General features: G+C 43.1%; 1 protein-coding gene across 1 annotated transcript in view; it reads left to right on the top strand.

The window, feature by feature from the left end:
- The window catches only part of LOC109920901 (excitatory amino acid transporter 1-like), a 28,043-nt gene extending 12,067 nt beyond the window's left edge, over positions 1-15,976 (top strand). The window contains exon 3 of the mRNA XM_020520963.2: positions 15,656-15,976. Within this exon, the coding sequence (XP_020376552.2) occupies positions 15,656-15,976 (321 nt within the window). The remainder of the gene's footprint in view (positions 1-15,655) is intronic.
- Positions 15,977-19,380: the final 3,404 nt, after the last annotated feature.

Consider the following 19,380-nt stretch of genomic DNA (forward strand, 5'->3'; position numbering starts at 1 on the left):
TCTTGAAGTCAGTTTTTAAACACCTCCAGCAGAATAATCTCCCTAAGATTATATGTCTTTTCTTTCTATAATGCTCTCACCCATCTATCGAAGCTGCTGTATTTAATTCTTTCAAACTTGATATAAGTCTGACCTGATCCTTTCTCATATTTCTGAACCGTTGTCTATATGCTTCTGGTACCAATTTGTAGGCGCTCAAAGCAGCCTGTTTAACTTCTTCATAGTTTCCTGACACCTCCTCTGACAGCACTGCAAACACCTCACTAGCCCTGCCTACCAACTTGGTCTGAATTTACATTACCCACACAGACTCTGGCCAGTTCACCTGTTTAGCCAATTTCTCAAAGGAAATGAAAAAGACTTCTATATCTTTTTTATGGAATTTTGGTAAGGGTTTTGACATATTTGTATATATCCCTACCAGGTCTTTGGCTATGATGGGTTTGCTCTTCATCACTCTCTTCCTCACTAAGCCTACTTTTTACCTTCATCTCCATCCTTTTAGATTGACTTTCCTGTCTAATTTGCAACTTCCAAAGTTCAAACTCTCTCTTTCTCTTTTTCAGATTGCTCCATCTTTTCCAACTCGAACATTCTTTCCCTTTCTTTATCCTCTAACTCCAATTGTCTCATTTGCAATTTAATTTTTTTTTAACTCCACTGCACTTGCCTGTTTCTCTGGTATACCTAAATACTTGATTAACTCCTTTACAATTTCAGCTTTCCTCTTATCCCTAGTTAAACCTAGTTCTAGCCTGATAGCTAATTCTCTGTCTCTGTCTTTCTAAACGTTCTTGGCAAATTTGGGAAGCATCTTCAAACCCCAGAACATCTTTAGCAATATTAAGAATGATTTCCCCACTTTTGATTTAACCAACAACAAGCAACTGAGATTAAACAGATTTTCGACTTCTCACTTAAGTTTAATTTAAAGATCTAGGACACTAATCCCCAAGTATGTTTAAATGTGCTGGGATCTTTCATATCATAAATCTGTCCAAATCTTTACAGATCCATCCAAATCCATTCAAATCCCAACCTGATCTGTCCCAACCTAACCAAATCCTGGTCCCGAGCTGGCCAGATCCAGGATGAGCTCCCAATCTGTTATAAAGTGAAGGTTGACCCCCGCTCTGATAACTAAAACCAAAACACCCAGAGAGGCTCGCCTCACCCTATAATCTGTTAATAGAAGTGTGAAAAGTGGTATAACCTGCCTCTCACCCCAATCTGTTATAAAGGAATGGTTAAATGTAATAAACTCCTGACACTCACTCTATAACCAACAAGCAACAATTTATTTATCTAACTCTAACAATGAACAAATTAACTGAACTAATAACAAACCAAACAATTCCCCTCTAACTACTAACTATTCTCAAATAAAACAGAATTCTAATGGTATGGTGTTCCAATAAATACAAGTCTGATATACATAAAATTTATTTTAAAAATTAGAACTTAGTCTCTTGAAATTACAGCCAGGTTACATCTTCTGGAATGTTCTGTGTCTTCTCCCTTGATCTTCAGTCAGGAATATTAACTAAGAATGCCGCGGTACCTTTATTTAGATGATGATTTCTCTAAGAACTGAGAAAGTTGATCTCTTAGCAGATGGAAGTTTGGTCTATGCTGATTTTTCAAAGCTCCCCCTCTTTAAACCCTTGATGACATATCAATTTCTTACAACAGGATTAGTCCTATTTTGTCAAAACCATCAGATTTAAATTTAATTTGTTTTTAGTATCTAAGTGCCTGGTTAAAATTAATTGTCTAAATTTAAACTTGTTGTCTTGATAACGAAACAAAACTGCAGCTTGGACTGCTAACTGTACAGCCTTTGATACAAATGTTACAGTTCAGATGCTAAATGCACTTACAAACCCATAAGCTGCCCACAGACTTTCGTTCCTCCAAGCCTCAAAAAGGCATATCATCTTTTAGTAGGACCATGCATTGCCTTCTCCCCCCTCCCACTATCATTTTACAAATATCAATATTTTAAAAACACCAAATTTTAACATCCTGTCTTCCAATACACAAGCAATCTACCAAACATCTCAACACATATAAGGGCAGGGAAATCTTTTTGCAACTGTACAAGGTGCTGGTGAGAGCACATTTGGCATACTGTAAACAGTTTTGGTCCCTTATTTAAGAAAGGATATTATTTCATTGGAGGCAGTTCAGAAAAAGTTTACTAGGATGATCCATGGAGGGATTGATTTATGAGCAACAGTTGGGACTCTACTCATTGGAGTTTAGAAAAAGGAGAACTGACCTCATTGAAACATATCAGATTCTTAAAGCGCTTTGCAGGGTAAACACTGAAAGGATGTTTCCCCTCTTCAGACAGTCTATATCCAGAGGGCATAGTCTCAGAATAAAGGGGCACCAATTTAATACTAAAATGAGGAGGAATTTCTTCTCTCACATATTTGTGAATCTTTAGAACCCCTTGCCACAAAGAGCTGTGGGGGTAGAGTCCTTGTGTACATTTAAGGCTGAGGTAGATAGATCGTTGATCAGTTGGGGAATCAAGGGTTATGTGAAAGAGCAAGAAAGTGGATGTGAGGCATGTTGGATCAGCCAGGATCCTATTGAATGGTTGTGCAGGCTCAAGGGGCAGTCTACTCCTGTTCCTATTTCTTATGGTCTTATTGTTCTTTGTTTTTATTGTGAGATAAAGGATGTGTTTTCAGGATGGCAACCTGTAAGCAGTAGAGACATATAGGGAGCAGTGCTGGGTCCACAGTTACTTACAATATCCAAGTGGATAAAGTGAATTACAACAGCTAAGTTCTAGGAGTTAGTGGGCAGCTTAATGTTGGAGTCAGGGCTCAGGAAACATCTGGGGAATTGTGGAGCTCTAATGAAGCTTTGAGCCACTAATAGACCAGCTCAGCTGAGATTGCTGTTGAAAAGCTCAAAATGACACAAAAATAAGTGGGAAGGCAAGTGGTGAAGATGACACAAAGAGTGTCTTCAGAGATTTAGACAGGTTAAGTGAATGGGCAAAAACTTATTAAATGGAATATAGCTTGGGGAAATGTGAGGTTGTACACTTTGGCAAGAATAATAGACAAGATCAATATTATTTAAATTAAAGGAAGCTACAGATCAGTGAGATTTGTGACTCCTTGTCCATGAATTATAAAAAGCTGGCTCCAAGTTCAACACGTCTTAGGGATGGAAAATAGAATGTTAGAATTCCTTTTAGCTCAAAGGGAATGGAGTTTTAAAGTAGGAAGATTTTGCTACAACCAGACAAGATTAGTTAAGTTTGGTGTCATGTTTGGTGCAACATTGTGGGCCGAAGGGCCTATTCCTGTGTTGTAGTCTTCTATGTTCTATGTCCTAAGGCACTAGCCAGAGCACAACTGAAATATTGTGAACAGCTTTGGGCCCCTTACCTAAGGAAGGATTGAAAGATTAACTGCATTGGAGGAAGTCCAGAGGATGTTCATTGGGCTAATGAACGGACTGTGTTATGAGGAGAGGTTGAGTAGATTGGGCCTGTACTTACTGGAATAACAAGGAATGGGAGGCAACCTATTGAAACATACAAGATTCTTAAGGGACTTGACAGCGTAGATGTGGAAAAATTCGTTCCTCTTGTGGGAGAGTCCAGGACCAGATCTCAGTATAAGAGATCACACATTTAAGACAGAGATGAGAAGAAACTCAGAGATGAGGGAATCAAGGGTTATGGGGATAAGGCAGGAAAGTAGAGTTGAGAATTATCAGATCAGTCATGATCTCACTGAATGGTGGAGCAGACTTGATGACCTAACTGGCTTACTTCTGCTCCCGTGTCTTATGGTTTTATGGTCTCACAACTGAAGTGTCTCATCCTTGGAACCATTCTTATAAACACCTTCTCAACTCTCCTCAACGTCTTCCTATCCTTCCTAGCTGAGGTCTAACTAGCATCTTATACAAGACGTGCATCATCTCGTCACTCTATGTGCTCTATGCTCTGACAGCTAAAACCCACTCAACTTCCTGACTTGGAAACATACCGCCACTCCTTCAATGCCCCAGGTCAAAATCCTGCAATTCCCTCCCTAATAACATTGTGGGACTACTTACAGCACATGGACTGAACAAGAAAACAACTCACCATCACCTTCTCAAGGAAAACTAGGGATGGGTAATAAAAGCTGGACCAGTCAGCAATAACCATGATTGAATGGAAAAAAAACACACTTGAAGCATTATTAAGGGTGCTCTCAAACTGTATGCCTGCTTCAATGACATGCACATATACAGGTCCAACTGTGCCTGGACCACTTTACTTTTATCATTTAGTTTACAGAGGCTCACTATGTTCTTTGTATCAAAATGCGTCACTTCACACTTCTCCGCATTGAACTTCATCTACTAACTATCCGCACACTAACATATCCTTTGGAAGTTCTACACAATCCTTCATATAATTCTTCCAAAGTTCATTGAAACATGAAAATAGGAGCAACAGAAGGCTATTCAGCCCTCCAGCCTGCTCTGCTTTTCAAAAAAGTCATGACTAATCACCCACCTCGGTACCCTCTTCCTGCTTCTTCCCATACTCTTTGATCCTTGCAGGCCTAAAAACTATATCTATATCTTTCTTGAAAACAGTCAATGTTTTGGCATCAATTGCTTTTTTGACAAAGAATTTCACAGGTTCACTACTAACTGGGTGAAGAAATTTCTCCTTATCTCAGTCCTAAATGGTCTGCTCCACATCCTTGGTTCTGGACACCCCATCATTGCAAACATCTAATCAACTCTGGCCACCTCCCTGCTCTTGTCTTTGTAGTTATCAATTGTATTACCATTATCTCTGATTTCAGCTTCTCCCTCTAAAACTGCAGGGTGAATTCTATTCCTAGGGGGGGATTCCTTCTCCTAACAAAATCTGCCTCATTGCACAACACCAAATCCTGAATTACCTATTTCCTAGTGGGCTCTACCACAAGCTGCTTCAAAAAACCATAATGTAGACATTCAACAAATTGTTTTTCTAGGGATCAGAGACTAATTTGATTTTCAAAGTCCACCTACATATTCAAGTCCACCATAATTATTGTAACAGTGTCTTTTACAAATTTTCTCCTGATTTATTTTCTTCCCCACATCTTAACTACTGCTAGGAAGACTGCACATAACTTACATCAGGATCATCTCTTCCTACCTCAACTTGATTTTTTTCTCCCATTATCGAGACCTTTCCCACGTACATCCTTGATTCTTCTGATGCTTTACGCCAGATTCAGAATTTCCAGTTCATGGCTCCAGCTCCCTCCTCTTTACCATGAATGTTCAATCCCTTTTACACATCCATTCCCCATCAGGATGGTCTCAGGGCTCTCCACTTCTTCCTGGATAAAAGGCCTGAACCATCCCCATCCACCATCAGCATCCTCCACCTGGTCAAGCTCATTCTCACACTGAACAACTCTTTCAGCTACTCTCGCTTTTCAGATCAAAGGTGTAGCCATCGGTGGCTGAATGGTTTTGATTTTATAGTCACATGTACCGAAATATAGTGAAAAGCTTTGTTTACAAGCGGTACAGGCAGATCACAGCAAGCAAAGGATGTACAGATCAAAAAGACATAGAGGCATACAGGTTACATTGCAGGTTACATTATTTGAGGCTACAGTCCATTCAATGGTCTGATAACGGCTGGAAAGAAGCTGTTCCTGAACCTGTTTGTGCATGCATTCAGGTTTCTATACCTTCTGCCTGACGGAAGAGGCTGTAGGAGGTCATTACTGGGGTGCGATGGGTCTTTGATGATGTTGGCCGCCTTTCCTCAGCAGTGAGCCGTGTAACTTGAGTCATTGGATGGAAGGTTGGCTTCTGTGATGGTCTGGGCTGTGCACACAACCTGCTGTAATTTCTTACGGTCCTGGGCAGAGCAGTTGCCATACCAGGCTGTTACGCACCAGGACAGTATGCTTTTAATGGTGCATCTGTAGAAGTTGGTGAGGGTCCTTATGGACATGCCAAATTTTCTGAGCCGCCTGAGGAAGAAGAGACATTGTTGTGCCTTCTTGATCATGGCACATACGTGGGAATTCCAGGACAGTTTATCGGTTATCGTCACTCTGAGGAACTTGATGCTCTTCACTCCCTCAGCCTCATCTCCATTGATGTAGATGGAGGCGTGTTCTCCTCCTTACTTTCTGAAGTCAAAAATCAGTTCCTTACTTTTGCTGACATTGAGAGACAGATTGCTTTCATTGTACCATGTCACCAAGTCCTCTATCTCCCTTCTGTATTTTGACTCATCGTCATTAGATATCCATCCCACTACGGTGGTGTCGTCAGCAGACTTGTAGATGGCATTTATACAGAATTTAGCAACACAGTCGTAGGTGTACAGGGAGTAGAGTGAGGGGCTGAGTGCGCATCCTTGGGGGGCTCCAGTGTTGAGTGTTATTGTGGTGTAGGTGCAGTTAACTATCCTTACTGATTGTGTCCTATGGGTCAGAGCGCTGGGGATCCAGTTACAGAGGGTGGAGCTGAGACCAAGGCCACGCAGTTTTGAGATGAGTCTGGAGGGGATAATGATGTTGAAGGTGGTGCTGTAGTCAACGAGCAAGAGTCTGACGTAGGTGTCTTTGTTGTCCAGATGTTCCAGGGATGAGTGCAGGGCTAGGGGTATGGCATCCGCTGTGGATCTGTTATGTCGGTAGGCCAACAGTAGGGGATCGAGCCAGGTTGGGAGACTGGAGTTGGTGTGGGTCATGACCAGCCTCTCGAAGCAGTCCATGATTATTGACGTCAGAGCTATTGGGTGGTAGTCATTAAAGCACTCTGCATGTGCTTTCTTAGGTACCGGGATGATGGTGGTCTTCATGAAGCAGGTGCGGACTTTGGCTTGTAGGAGGGAGAGGCTGAAGATGTTGGTGAATACCTCCGCCAGTTGGTCCGCACAAGATCTGAGTGCTCGGCCGGGGACACCATCTGGGCCCATCACTTTCCTTGGGTTGACTCCCAGGAAAACCGATCTGATTTCTGAAGCAGTGACAGAGGGAACAGGTGTGTCTGGGGCTGTCGGGGCAGGCATTGCCACGCTGGTGGTATTCTGCTCAAACCGAGTATAGAAAGCATTGAGCATGTCAGGGAGGGATGTCCACTCTCTTACACGGTTTCATTTTGTATCCTGTAATGTCGTTTAGGCCTTGCCATAGACAGTGGGAGTCTGTTTGGTAGGTCTGAGTCTCTAACTTGGGTCCGGTAGTGCATTCTTGGCCTCCCTGATGGCTTTGCGGAGGTCATACTCATATCTAGATTTTCTGTGTTGGTCTGGGTCACCCGACTTGAATGCTGCATGTCTGGTCTTCAGTATGGAGTGGATTTCCTGGTTCATCCAAGGTTTCCGGTTGGAGAACACTCGGATTCAGTTCTTTAGTATACAGTCCCCCACACATTTGATAATGAGGTCCATGATGGCGTACCTGTCTAGGTTTTCCACTGAACACTTGAACATGGTTCAGTCCATCGACTCCGAGCAATCCTGGAGACAGTCTTCCGCTACCTTGGATCAGCATTGTACTTCCTTTTGTGATGGATTCTCCCATTTCAGCTTCTGCTTGTAAGTTGGGAGGAGGAACACAGCGCTGTGGTCGGATTTTCCGAAGTGTGGGCGGGGAAATTGAGCGGTAGACACATCTTTGATGGTTGTGTAGCAGTGGTCTAAGATGTTTGGTCCCCTGGTGGGGCAGGAGATGTATTGGTGTCCCAGTCATGCCTGTCTTTTCATGGGGTACCTGGAACATTCCTTGTTCTAGTCCTACTCTAGCCCCCATCCACAACACTTTTTCTGGTATATCAATGACATCATCAGTGCTGCATCCTTCTCTTGTCTGGAATTGGAAGTTTATCTACTTTGTTCCCTATTTTCACCAATACTTCACCTAGTTCATCTCTGACTCCTCCCTTCCCTTCCATGACATCTCTGTGTCCATTTTTGGGCATAGACTGGCCACCACTATCCACTACAAACCCAACGACTCCCATGGTTACCTTGGCTTTCCATCCTCATGCCCTGTATCCTTTAAAGACTCCATCCTATTCTCTCAGCTCCTCCGTCTTCGTCGCATTTGATCTGATGATGCCAACTTTGACAAGGGGGCCTCCGAAATGTCCACCTTCTTTCTCAACCGAGGATTTCTCAGCAGTGTTCTTGACAGGGCCCTCAGCTGGGGCAGCCCATTTCCCTCACTTTGGCCCTCTCTTCCCTGCGATAGGGTTAGGGTTAGGGTTAGGTTAACAGTGATAGACTCCCCCTTGTCTTCACCTACACCCTACCAGCATCCACATTCAAAGAATCATTAGCCACCATTTCCGCCACGTCCAGTGGGATGCCACCACTGGACACATAATCCTCTCCTGTCCCTTGTCAGTCTTCCACAGGAACCATTCCCTCTGGGACACCCTTCACTCCCAACACATCCCCACACTCCCATAGCACCTTTCCCTGCAATCACAGAAGGTGTAACACCTGTCTGTTTACTTCCTCCCTCCTCAGTATCCAAGGCCCCAAACACACTTTCTAGAAGAAGCATCGATTTACTTGCAGTTCACACAATGTAGTCTCCTGCATTCACTGCTCACAATGTGGTCTGCTCTACATTGGGGAGATGAAGCGCAGACTAGGTGACCACTTTGTAGAACGCCTGCATTCTGACTGCAAAAACAACCCTGAGCTTCCAGTTCTGAGGAAGGGTCACTCGACCCAAAACGTTACCTCCAATTTTTTCTTCACAGATGCTGCCAGACCTGCTCAGTTTTTCCAATCATTTCTGTCTTTGTTTCTGATTTCAAGCATCCGCAGTTCTTTCGGTTTTTTGTTTCTTGTAATACTGCATTCTTTACATGCCTTTTCTATCCTGATTTATTTTCTGCCCCATATCCTGATTACCGTTAGTAGGAATGAACATAACACTGATCCAGATAGTTTTCCTTCAACTCTAGCTCCGCACAGTCTACACTTCTGACCCTATGTCACTTCTTGCTATACCGGCATGGTGGCTCAGTGGTTAACACTGCTGCCGCACAGCGCCAGGGCCCCAGGCTCAATTCCACCCTCAGGCGACTGTGTGGAGTTTGCACATTCTCCCTGTGTCTGTGTGGGTTTCCTCTGGGTGCTCTGGTTTCCTCCCACCATTAAAAGATGCGCAGGCTAAGTGGATTGGCCATGCTAAATTTCCTGTAGTGTCCAGGGATGTGTAGATTAGGGGGGATGGGTCTGGGTGGGATGCTCTGAGGGTCAGCAAGGACTTGTTGGGCCAAAGGGCCTGTTTCCACACTGTAGGGATTTGATTATTTAATTTCATTTTGTACTACCCTCTCTGTTCATCTGCCTGTCCTTTTAATAGGACATGTATCCTTGGATATTTAGTTCCCTGCCCTGATCCCCTCGCAGCCACATTTCTGTGATACTCACAATGTGGATTAGATTCCAGTCTGCAATTCACTCCCAGGATCTGTGATTTTGTACATATATAAACCCCCAGAACTTCTCAATTAAATTCCAGCCTGTGAACTCACTCCTAGGTATTTGTTATTCTATATATAAATGACTTTGAACCCCTTGAGTAGATTCCATTCTGCACATTCACTCCTGGGTATCTGTTACTGTGAAATAGGGCAGAGTCAACATGGCTCTTCAATGATAGGTTATGCCTGAAAAATCCATTTGAATTCTTTGAGGAGGTAATGAGCAAGTTAGACAAAGGAAAGGCAGTTGATGTGAACTATTTGGATTTCCAGAAGGCATTTGACAAGATGCCACACATGAGGCTGTTAAATAAGATAAGAGTTAATGGTGTTAGGGTAAAGTGCTGGCATGGATACAGGATTGGCTGTCTGGCAGAAAGCAGGGAGTAGGGATAAAATAACTTTTTTCAGGATGACAGGGTGATCAAGTGTGTGGATGAGGGAAGTTCAGTTGATGTAGTTTGTATGGATTTTATCAAAACTTCTGTCAAGGACCCACATGGGAGACTGATTGAGAAGGTTAAAGCATGTGGAATTGAGAGAAACTTGGTGAGATGGATCAGAAACTGGCTCAGTAATAGGAGACAAAGGATCATAGTAGAAGGCTGTTTGAGTGACTGGAGGCCAGTGTCCAGGGGTTTACCACAAGGATCAGTACTGGGACACATTGTTATATACATAAATGATAAAGATGAAAATGTGGGAGGAACACTAAGAAAATTTGCAGATGACACCAAGACTGGCAGAGTCGTTAATAGTGAAGAAAATGGTTGTAGGTTACATGAAGATATGGATGGGTTGTTCAGATGGGCAGTGCAGTGGCAGATGGTATTTAAGCCTGATAAATACGAGGTGATGTACGAAGTACTTTGGAAGAAGAAACGAGATGAGGGAGTATTTAATGAATGATAGGTCACCAGGTAGCTCAGAGGAACAGAAGGATCTTGGAGTAATTATTAACAGACCCCTGAATTCAGCAGCGCATATGAATAGGACAGTTAAGAGGAAATATGGGGCACTTGTTTTCATCAGTCTCGGCATAGAGTATAAGAGGAAGGAGGTAATGTTGGAGTTGTACAGAGCGTTGGTTAGGCCACAGCTGGAGTACTGTGTGCAGTTCTGACCACCTCACAACAGGAAGGATGTGATAGCATTAGAGGGGGTACAGAGAAAGTTCACCAAGATGTTGCCTGGGATGGAGCAATTGAGTTATAAGATTAAGCTAGATAGGCTTGGATTGTTTTATTTAGAGCAGAGAAGACTGAGGGGGGACATGATTAAGGTGCATCAGATTATGAGGAGTATGGACAGGGAGAACAGAGAGCAGCTGTTCCCCTTGGTTGAGTGGTCAATCACGAGGGGGCATCATTTTAGGCTAAGGGGCAGGAGATTCAGAGGGGATTTTGGTAAAAAGCTTTTTCACTCAGTGAGTAGAGAGAATCTGGAATGCATTGCCTGGGAAGCTAGTGGAGGCTGGAAACCTTATAACATTTAAAAAATATTTGGACGAGCACTTGAAATATCATAACAATCAAGGATGTGGAACAAGTGCATGAAATTAGGATTAGCACACATTCAGTGGTAGTTATTGTTTTGAGGAACTTATCAACCATGATTAAACCGTGGAGCAGACTCGATGAGCCGAATGGCCTAATTTCTGCTCCCATGTCTTATGGTCTTACGCATCCTCAATGGGCGGAAGGGACTTTTCTGTGCTGCATGAACTTATGATGCTACAACTATGACTCAATGAAAGGTGGTGACTGGTGGAGTTCCGCAGGGGTCAGTGTTGGGACCACAACTATTCACATTATACATTAACAATCTGGACAAAGGAACTGAGGGCATTGTTGCTAAGTTTGCAGATGACATGAAGATAGTTGGAGAGACAGGTAGTGTTGAGGAAATGGGGAGGAGGCAGAAGGACGTGGATAGGCTGGGACAGTGGGAAAACAAGTGGCAGGTAGAATGGAAATGACAGATACAATGTGGGAAAGTGTAAGGTTATGCACTCTTCGGTAGGAAGAGTGGAGGCTTAGACTATTTTCTAAATGAGTAAAAGCTTCAGAAATTTGGAGCACAAAAGGAATCCTAGTTCAGGATTCTGTTAAGGTTGACATGCAGGTTCAGTTGGCAGTTAGGAAGGAAAATGAAATGTTACCATGCATTTCAAGACGGCTAGAGTGTGTGAGCAGAGATGTTTTGCTGAAGCAGCATAAGGCTCTGATCAGTCTGCATTTGGTATTTTGTAAGCAGTTTTTGGCCCTATATCTAAGGAAGGATGTGTTGGCGTTAGAAGGTATCTGGAGGAGGTTTATAAGAATGAAGGGCTTGTTATATGCAGAGTAGTTGAGGATTTTGGGCCCGTACTCAGCAGAGTTCAGAAGGTTAAGGGGAATATAATTGAAACTTACAGAATATTGAGAGACCTGGATAGAGTGGGCGTGCAGAAGATGCTTCCAGTAGTAGGAGGGACAAGATTCCAAGGACACAGCCTCAGAGTGAAGGGTGACCCTTTAGAACTGAGATGAAGAGGAATTTCTTCAGTTAGAGAGTGGTGAATCTGTGGAACTCATTGCCACAGAGGGTTGTGGAGGCCAAGTCATTTGGTGCATTTAAGACAGAGATATAGAGGTTTTTGATTAGTAAGAGGATCAAATGTTTGGGGAGAAGGCAGGAGAATGGAGTTCAGAAACATATCAGCCGTGATCAAATGCAGAGCAGACTTGATGCGTCAAATGGCCTAATTCTCCTTCGAGATCTTATAGTTATAACTTCTCTACCCTATGAACTGCTTGATTAGATTCTAGTCTGTAACTCGCTCCCGGGTGTCTGTTAATTTATACAAAAAACTAGCCCAAACCCTACAGTTAGACTCGTCAATAACTCACTTCTGGTTATCTGTTATTCTAGATATAAATCCCATTAACCCCTCAGTTAGATTCCAGTCTGTAACACACTCTGAGGTATCATTAATTCTACATATAAACTCCCCAAACCCATTGAGTTGATTCCGGTCTGTAACTCCCTCCTGGGTAAATTTTACTTGATTAATTTATTAAGGGGATGTCGATGTTGCTGGCTAGGCTAGCATTTATTACCCATCCCTAATTACCCAGAGGACAGTTAAGTGTCAACCACATTACTGTGGGTCTGGAGTCACATGTAGGCCAGACTAGACTATTACTTTGGGAATAGTGATCACAATTCCGTAAGTTTTAGCATACTGATGGACAAACACGAGAGTGGTCCTAAAGGAAGAGTGCTGAATTGGGGGAAGGCCAACTATGGCAAAATTCAGCAGGAGCTGGGGATTGTGGATTGGGAGCAGCTGTTTGAGGGTAAATCCACATTTGATATGTGGGAGGCTTTCAAAGAGAGGTTGATTAGAGTGCAGGACAGACATGTCCCTGTGAAAATGAGGGATAGAAAGTGCAAGAGTAGGGAACCATGGATGACAGGTGAAATTGTGAGACTAGCAAAGAGGAAAAAGGAAGCATACATAAGGTCTAGGCGACTGAAAACAGACGAAGCTTTGGAAGAATATCGGGAAAGTAGGACCAATCTGAAACGAGGAATTAAAAGGGCTAAAAGGGGTCATGAAATATCTTTAGCAAACAGGGTTAAGGAAAATCCCAAAGCCTTTTATTTGTACATAAGGAGCAAGAGGGTAACGAGAGAAAGGGTTGGCCCACTCAAGGACAAAGGAGGGAAGTTATGCGAGGAGTCAGAGATAATGAGTGAGATTCTTAATGATTACTTTGTGTCCGTATTCACTGAGGAGAGGGACATGACGGATGTTGAGGTTAGGGATAGATGTTTGATTACTCTAGGCCAAGTCAGCATAAGGAGGGGGGAAGTGTTGGGTATTCTAAAAGGAATTAGGGTGGACAAGTCCCCAGGTCCGGATGGGATCTATCCCAGGTTTCTGAGGGAAGCGAGAGAGGAAATAGCTGGGGCCTTAACAGATATCTTTGCAGCATCCTTGAGCACAGGTGAGGTCCCGGAGGACTGGAGAATTGCTAATGTTGTCCCCTTGTTTAAGAAGGGTAGCAAGGATAATCCAGGTAATTATAGACCGGTGAGCCTGACGTCAGTGGTGGGGAAGCTGCTGGAGAAGATACTGAGGGATAGGATCTATTTACATTTGGAAGAAAATGGGCTTATTAGTGATAGGCAGTATGGTTTTGTGCAGGGAAGGTCATGTCTTACCAACTTGATAGAATTCTTTGAGGAAGTGACAAAGTTGATAGATGGGGGAAAGGGCTGTAGATGTCATATACATGGACTTCAGTAAGGCGTTTGATAAGGTTCCCCATGGTAGGCTGATGGAGAAAGTGAAGTTGCATGGGGTCCAGGGTGTACTAGCTAGATGGATAGAGAACTGGCTGGGCAACAGGAGACAGAGAGTAGTAGTGGAAGGGAGTTTCTCAAAATGGAGAACTGTGACCAGTGGTGTTCCACAGGGATCCGTGTTGGGACCACTGTTGTTTGTGATATACATAAATGATCTGGAGGAAGGTATAGATGGTCTGATTAGCAAGTTTGCAGATGACACTAAGATTGGTGGAGTAGCAGATAGTGAAGGGGACTGTCGGAGAATGCAGAAGAATATCGATAGATTGAAGAGTTGGGTGGAGAAGTGGCAGATGGAGTTCAATCCAGGCAAATGCGAGGTGATGCATTTTGGAAGATCCAGTTCAAGAGTGAACTATGCGGTAAATGGAAAAGCCCTGGGGAAAATTGATGCACAGAGAGATCTGGGTGTTCAGGTCCATTGTACCCTGAAGGTGGCAACGCAGGTCGATAGAGTGGTCAAGAAGGCATACGGCATGTTTTCATTCATCGGATGGGTTATTGAGTACAAGAGTTGGCAGGTCATGTTACAGTTGTATAGGACTTTGGTTCGACCACATTTGGAATACTGCGTACAGTTCTGGTCACCACATTACCAAAAGGATGTGGATGCTTTGGAGAGGGTGCAGAGGAGGTTCACCAGGATGTTGCCTGGTATGGAGGGCGCTAGCTATGAAGAGAGGTTGAATAAATTAGGATTATTTACATTAGGAAGTCAGAGGTTGAGGGGGGACCTGATTGAGGTCTACAAAATCATGAGAAGTATAGACAGGGTGGATAGCAAGAAGCTTTTTCCCAGAATCGGGGATTCAATTACTAGGAGTCACAATTTCAAGGTGAGAGGGGAAAAGTTTAAGGGAGATATGTGTGGAAAGTTCTTTACGCAGAGGGTGGTGGGTGCCTGGAATGCGTTGCCAGCGGAGGTGGGAGAGGCGGGCACGATAACATCATTTAAGATGTATCTAGACAGATACATGAATGGGCAGGGAGCAGAGGGATACAGATCCTTGGAAAATAGGTGACAGGTTTAGATAGAGGATTTGGATTGGTGCAGGCTTGGAGGGCCGAAGGGCCTGTTCCTGTGCTGTAATTTTCTTTGTTCTTTGTTCTTTGTAAGGATGGCAGTTTCCCCTCTGTAAAGGACATTAGTGAGTCAGATGGGTTTTTCCTGACAATCAGCAATGGTTTCATGGTCATGGCTGGACTCTTAATTCCAGATTTTTTTATTGAGTTCAAATTCCACCATCTGCCTTGGTGGGATTCAAAACTGTGTCCCAAGAACATTACCTGGGTCTCTGGATTAATAGTCCAGCAATAGTGCCACTCGGCCATCACCTCCCCTATTCTATATGTAGCTCCCAAACCCCTTGAATAGATTCCAGTTTGTAACTCAGTCCAGCTTTTCTATTCTATAAATAATATTTTAATCTCCTCTCTTTGATTGGCAATGTACCTTAGCCTGTCCTCATTTATTCCAGCCCAGCTATCATGATACAAGCAGTGCCCAGAGTGTGAATAGGTTCCATTCCTGAGTGCATTTGCAAATCAATTTGTACGCAAGTCAGAACACAATGCAGGACAATGCAAAGCAGGAGTTCATATGTACAGGAAATGTTCATATGTTGGATATTTAAAATGATACTCCTGTTTGGGATCATGTTTGTAAGTATGAGAATATGAGCCTTTGTAAGTCGGATGTTCATATATTGGGGACCCCTGCACTTTACTGCTGTGCCTGTTGTGTTTCTGCCGCTGTTCATCATTCTGATCAATCATTCCATGTTATTTGCTCAACTTTTAGTTCAAAACCAACTATGGAGTGAGAAAGGTAAAGCCAATCATTGCACAGAATGGAAGTGTCAGCTCAGCTTCAGTGGTGAGCAACTTTTCACAGGCTAAGAATCTGCTGCTGGAGGTAACAGAAGAGGTGATTCCAATCTCAGGCTCTGTGAATGCAGTCAATGCCCTGGGGCTCGTCGTTTTCTCCATGAGTTTTGGTCTTGTGATTGGAAACATGAAAGAAGATGGAGTGATCCTCCGTGATTTCTTTGACTGTCTGAATGAAGCCATTATGCAATTGGTGTCCGTTATCATGTGGTATGGTGTTTTAAGTACACTGTAAATAGCTTTGGCTGGAGTTTGGTTCCATTTGTGTATGTGCATAGATCCATGCATATGCATGGATTTCTGTGCATACTTATCTTTGTATAAATGTGCTTGTATGTTTACCTGTCTGCGTATTTCTGCCTACGTATGTAGCCCCATGTATGGATGTAGCACACTACCTGTCTGTGTGTACTCTTACCTGTCTGTGCTTACCTGACTCTATGTACCTCTACCTGTCTGGGTGTACCTCTACCTGTCTGTGTGTACCTGTCTATTAAAGTGTTCCCATCTGTGTTTAAATCTCCCATTTAATATTAAATGCTTTGTATATCCTAATATCTCTTTCATTATTAGGCCTCTGCAGCTTGTATTTTCTACGTGTGCTGTTATGTTTGCATTTTGGCTGCTGATCTACACCCATCACTCACATTTCCATTTCTTCTTTTAACTGTCCTAGACCTCATGCCTGTATTTTCATCCTCCCAACTCTACCATCACCAATATTGTAGCCCAAGCCTTGGTTACTCCTTAGTCTTCCTGCTCTCATGTGGCTGTTCCAGGCTGGATTCATGCTTAAAGAAGCTTTTCTCTTACAGTCTTCCTTTCTGTCTCTCTTGAAATCTTCCAAAGGGTTATCGATGCACTCGGCACTGGCTGATATAAACGTTTCAGGTATTACCCTTCTTCAGGACTGGATGTGGGGATAGGAGGAGTTGCAGATAAAGAGAGGCGGGGGGGGAGATAAGGGAAAGGTGGTGATAGGTGGACACTTCCCATCAACCAACCAGGTCGTACCCACTACCATTTTGCTACCACACCCCCTCTCTTTATCTGCAACTCACCCTATCCCGACATCCAGTCCTGCAGAAGGGTAATACCCAAAACGTTGACTGCTCCTTTCCTCCATATAATGCCTGGCTTTCTGTGTTCTTCCAGCCTCCTGTTTGTCTGCACTACGGAATATTCTTGCCAATTTCATTTCTATACAAATAAAAGCAAAATACTACAAATTCTGGAAATCTGAAATGAAAATATAAAGTGCTGGAGAAACTCGGCAGGTTTCTCAGAATTTATGGAGAGAGAAATAGAAATGACCATAAGATAAGGGAGCAGAATTAGGCCATTCAACCCATGGAATCTGCTCTGCCATTCCAACATCAATCCCCATCACCCTGGCAGCGTGAACCAGGTATCTACCATCCTCTGTGTAAAAACCTTGCCTTGCACATCTTTTTTAAACTTTCCCCTCTCACCTTAAACCAATGCCCCCTAGTATTTGCCATTTCCACCGTGGGAAAAAGACTTTGACTATCCTGTTTCTTGAAACAGTATGTGGATATTCCAACTAGAGGAGGGGCCACACTGGACCTTGTATTGATTAAAGAGCCTGGGCAGGTGACTGGCCTTTCAGTGGGAAAGCATTTTGGAAACAGTGATCACAACTCCTTAAGTTTTAAGATAGCTCTGAATAAGGATAAGCCAGGGCCTTGGGGGAAGGTACTAAATTGGGGGAGGGCAAATTACGTCAGTATTAGGCAGAAGCTAGGGTGTGTTAGTTGGGGGGAGCAATTATTGGGCAAGTCCACATGTGTGTGGGATTTGTTTAAAGGCCAACTGATCAGTGTTCAGGAATGGTTCAGGTGAATACCAATGTGATGTACTCATTGAGGACCTCACCGACTTCCTCTGGCTCCATGCTCCTTTGTCTTTGAGTGGACCTACCCTTTCCCTAGTTACCCTCTTGCTCCTAAAATACATGTAAATTGCCTTAGAATTCTCCTTAATCCTACTTGCAAATGACTTTTCATGGCCCTTTCTAGCCCTCCTAATTTCTTCTGTAGTTATTTTCTGTTTTCTCAAGGGTCTTGTTCAATTTCTGTTTCCTAAATCTTACATATGCTTCCTTTTTCTTTTTAACGAAACTTATAACATCTCTCATCATTCAAGTTTCTTGAATCTTGCCATCCTTATCTTTCAGCCTCATAGGAACATGTTGGTCCTGAACTCTGGTCAACAGGCTTTTAAAAGTCTCCCACATGTCATTTATGGATTTACCTTTGAACAGCTGTCCCTGATCCAATTTTTCTAATTCCTGCCTCATTTTGCTGTAGTTAGTCTTCTCCCAAGGACCAGTCTTATTCTTTTCCTTCTCTATCTTAAAACTTCTGGAATTATGATCACTGTTCCCAAACTGCTCCCCCCACTGAAGCTTCAATCACCTGGCCAGGCTCATGCCCCAAAACAAGGTCTAATATAGCCCTTTCCATAATTGGACTTTCTACATATTCCTTCAAGAATCCCTCCTTGATGCACCTAACAAATTCTACCCTGTCTAAGCCTTGGGCACCAGAGAACACCGAGTTAATATTGGGGAAATTTAAATCACCCACTCCTACAACCCTGTCATTTTTACATCTTTCCATGATCTGCTTACATGTCTGTTCCTCTGTCCTCAACAGGGCACTGGGAGGCCTATAGTATAACCTCATCGTAGTGACTGCACTTTTTTCATTCCTGAGTTCTACTCATATGGCATTGCTAGATAAGTCCTCCAAGATGTTCTCTCTTAGTAAAGTTGTGACACTCAATTCCCTGGCAGCGTTTAGGAAACTGAAATGAAACAAGGCCCTTTGGGAGTATAGAGGAAGTAGAAAAGAACTTAAACAAAAAATTAGAAGGGTTAGAAGGGACCATGAAATGTCCTTGGCAAGTAGGTTTAAGGAGAATCCCAATGCATTTTATGTGTATATTAGGAACAAGAGGGTAGCTAGGGAAAGGGTAGATCAAGGAGAAAGGAAGGAATTTATGCATGGAGCCAGAGAAATATCAGTCCTGTGGATCTTGTTTTCAGAGGAACAATACTGAGACTTCATTTGCTGTTTGATGTATACTGGTTTCAGCATGCTTCTCTGCCCATTGCTGATGTAATTTTATCAATGCTTGAATTTTCCTGCAGGTCCTGCCATAGGAATTTCATGTGATATCATACCAGTACCTGATGAAAGGCCATCCACTCTTCATCTGCACATCTGTGAGGAGGCTTCCACTTCCTCAATAAAACACCATTTCTAATGTACATAGAACATAGAACAGTACAGCACAGTACAGGCCCTTCGGCCCACGATGTTGTGCCGAACTTTCACCCTAATACTAAGATTTATCTAACCTCCACCCCTACCTTATACTATCATCCATATGCCTATCTAATAGCTGCTTAAATGCCCTGAATGAGGCCTACTCCATAGAACATAGATCAGTACAAAACACTGACACTCCAGTACTCTACCTCAGTTTTAGTGTGGACTGACTGTATTAACTAGCTTCACTCTGAATCTGCTGCCCCCTGAGCAGAGTCCAGTTTACCTTCAGCCACTTTATTTGATTTGCTACTTTCTTGAACAAAATAGTGAATAGCTCCAC

The sequence above is a fragment of the Rhincodon typus genome, chromosome 3 (genome assembly GCF_021869965.1).
Source record: "Rhincodon typus isolate 14 chromosome 3, sRhiTyp1.1, whole genome shotgun sequence".
Taxonomy (NCBI): Eukaryota; Metazoa; Chordata; class Chondrichthyes; order Orectolobiformes; family Rhincodontidae; genus Rhincodon; species Rhincodon typus.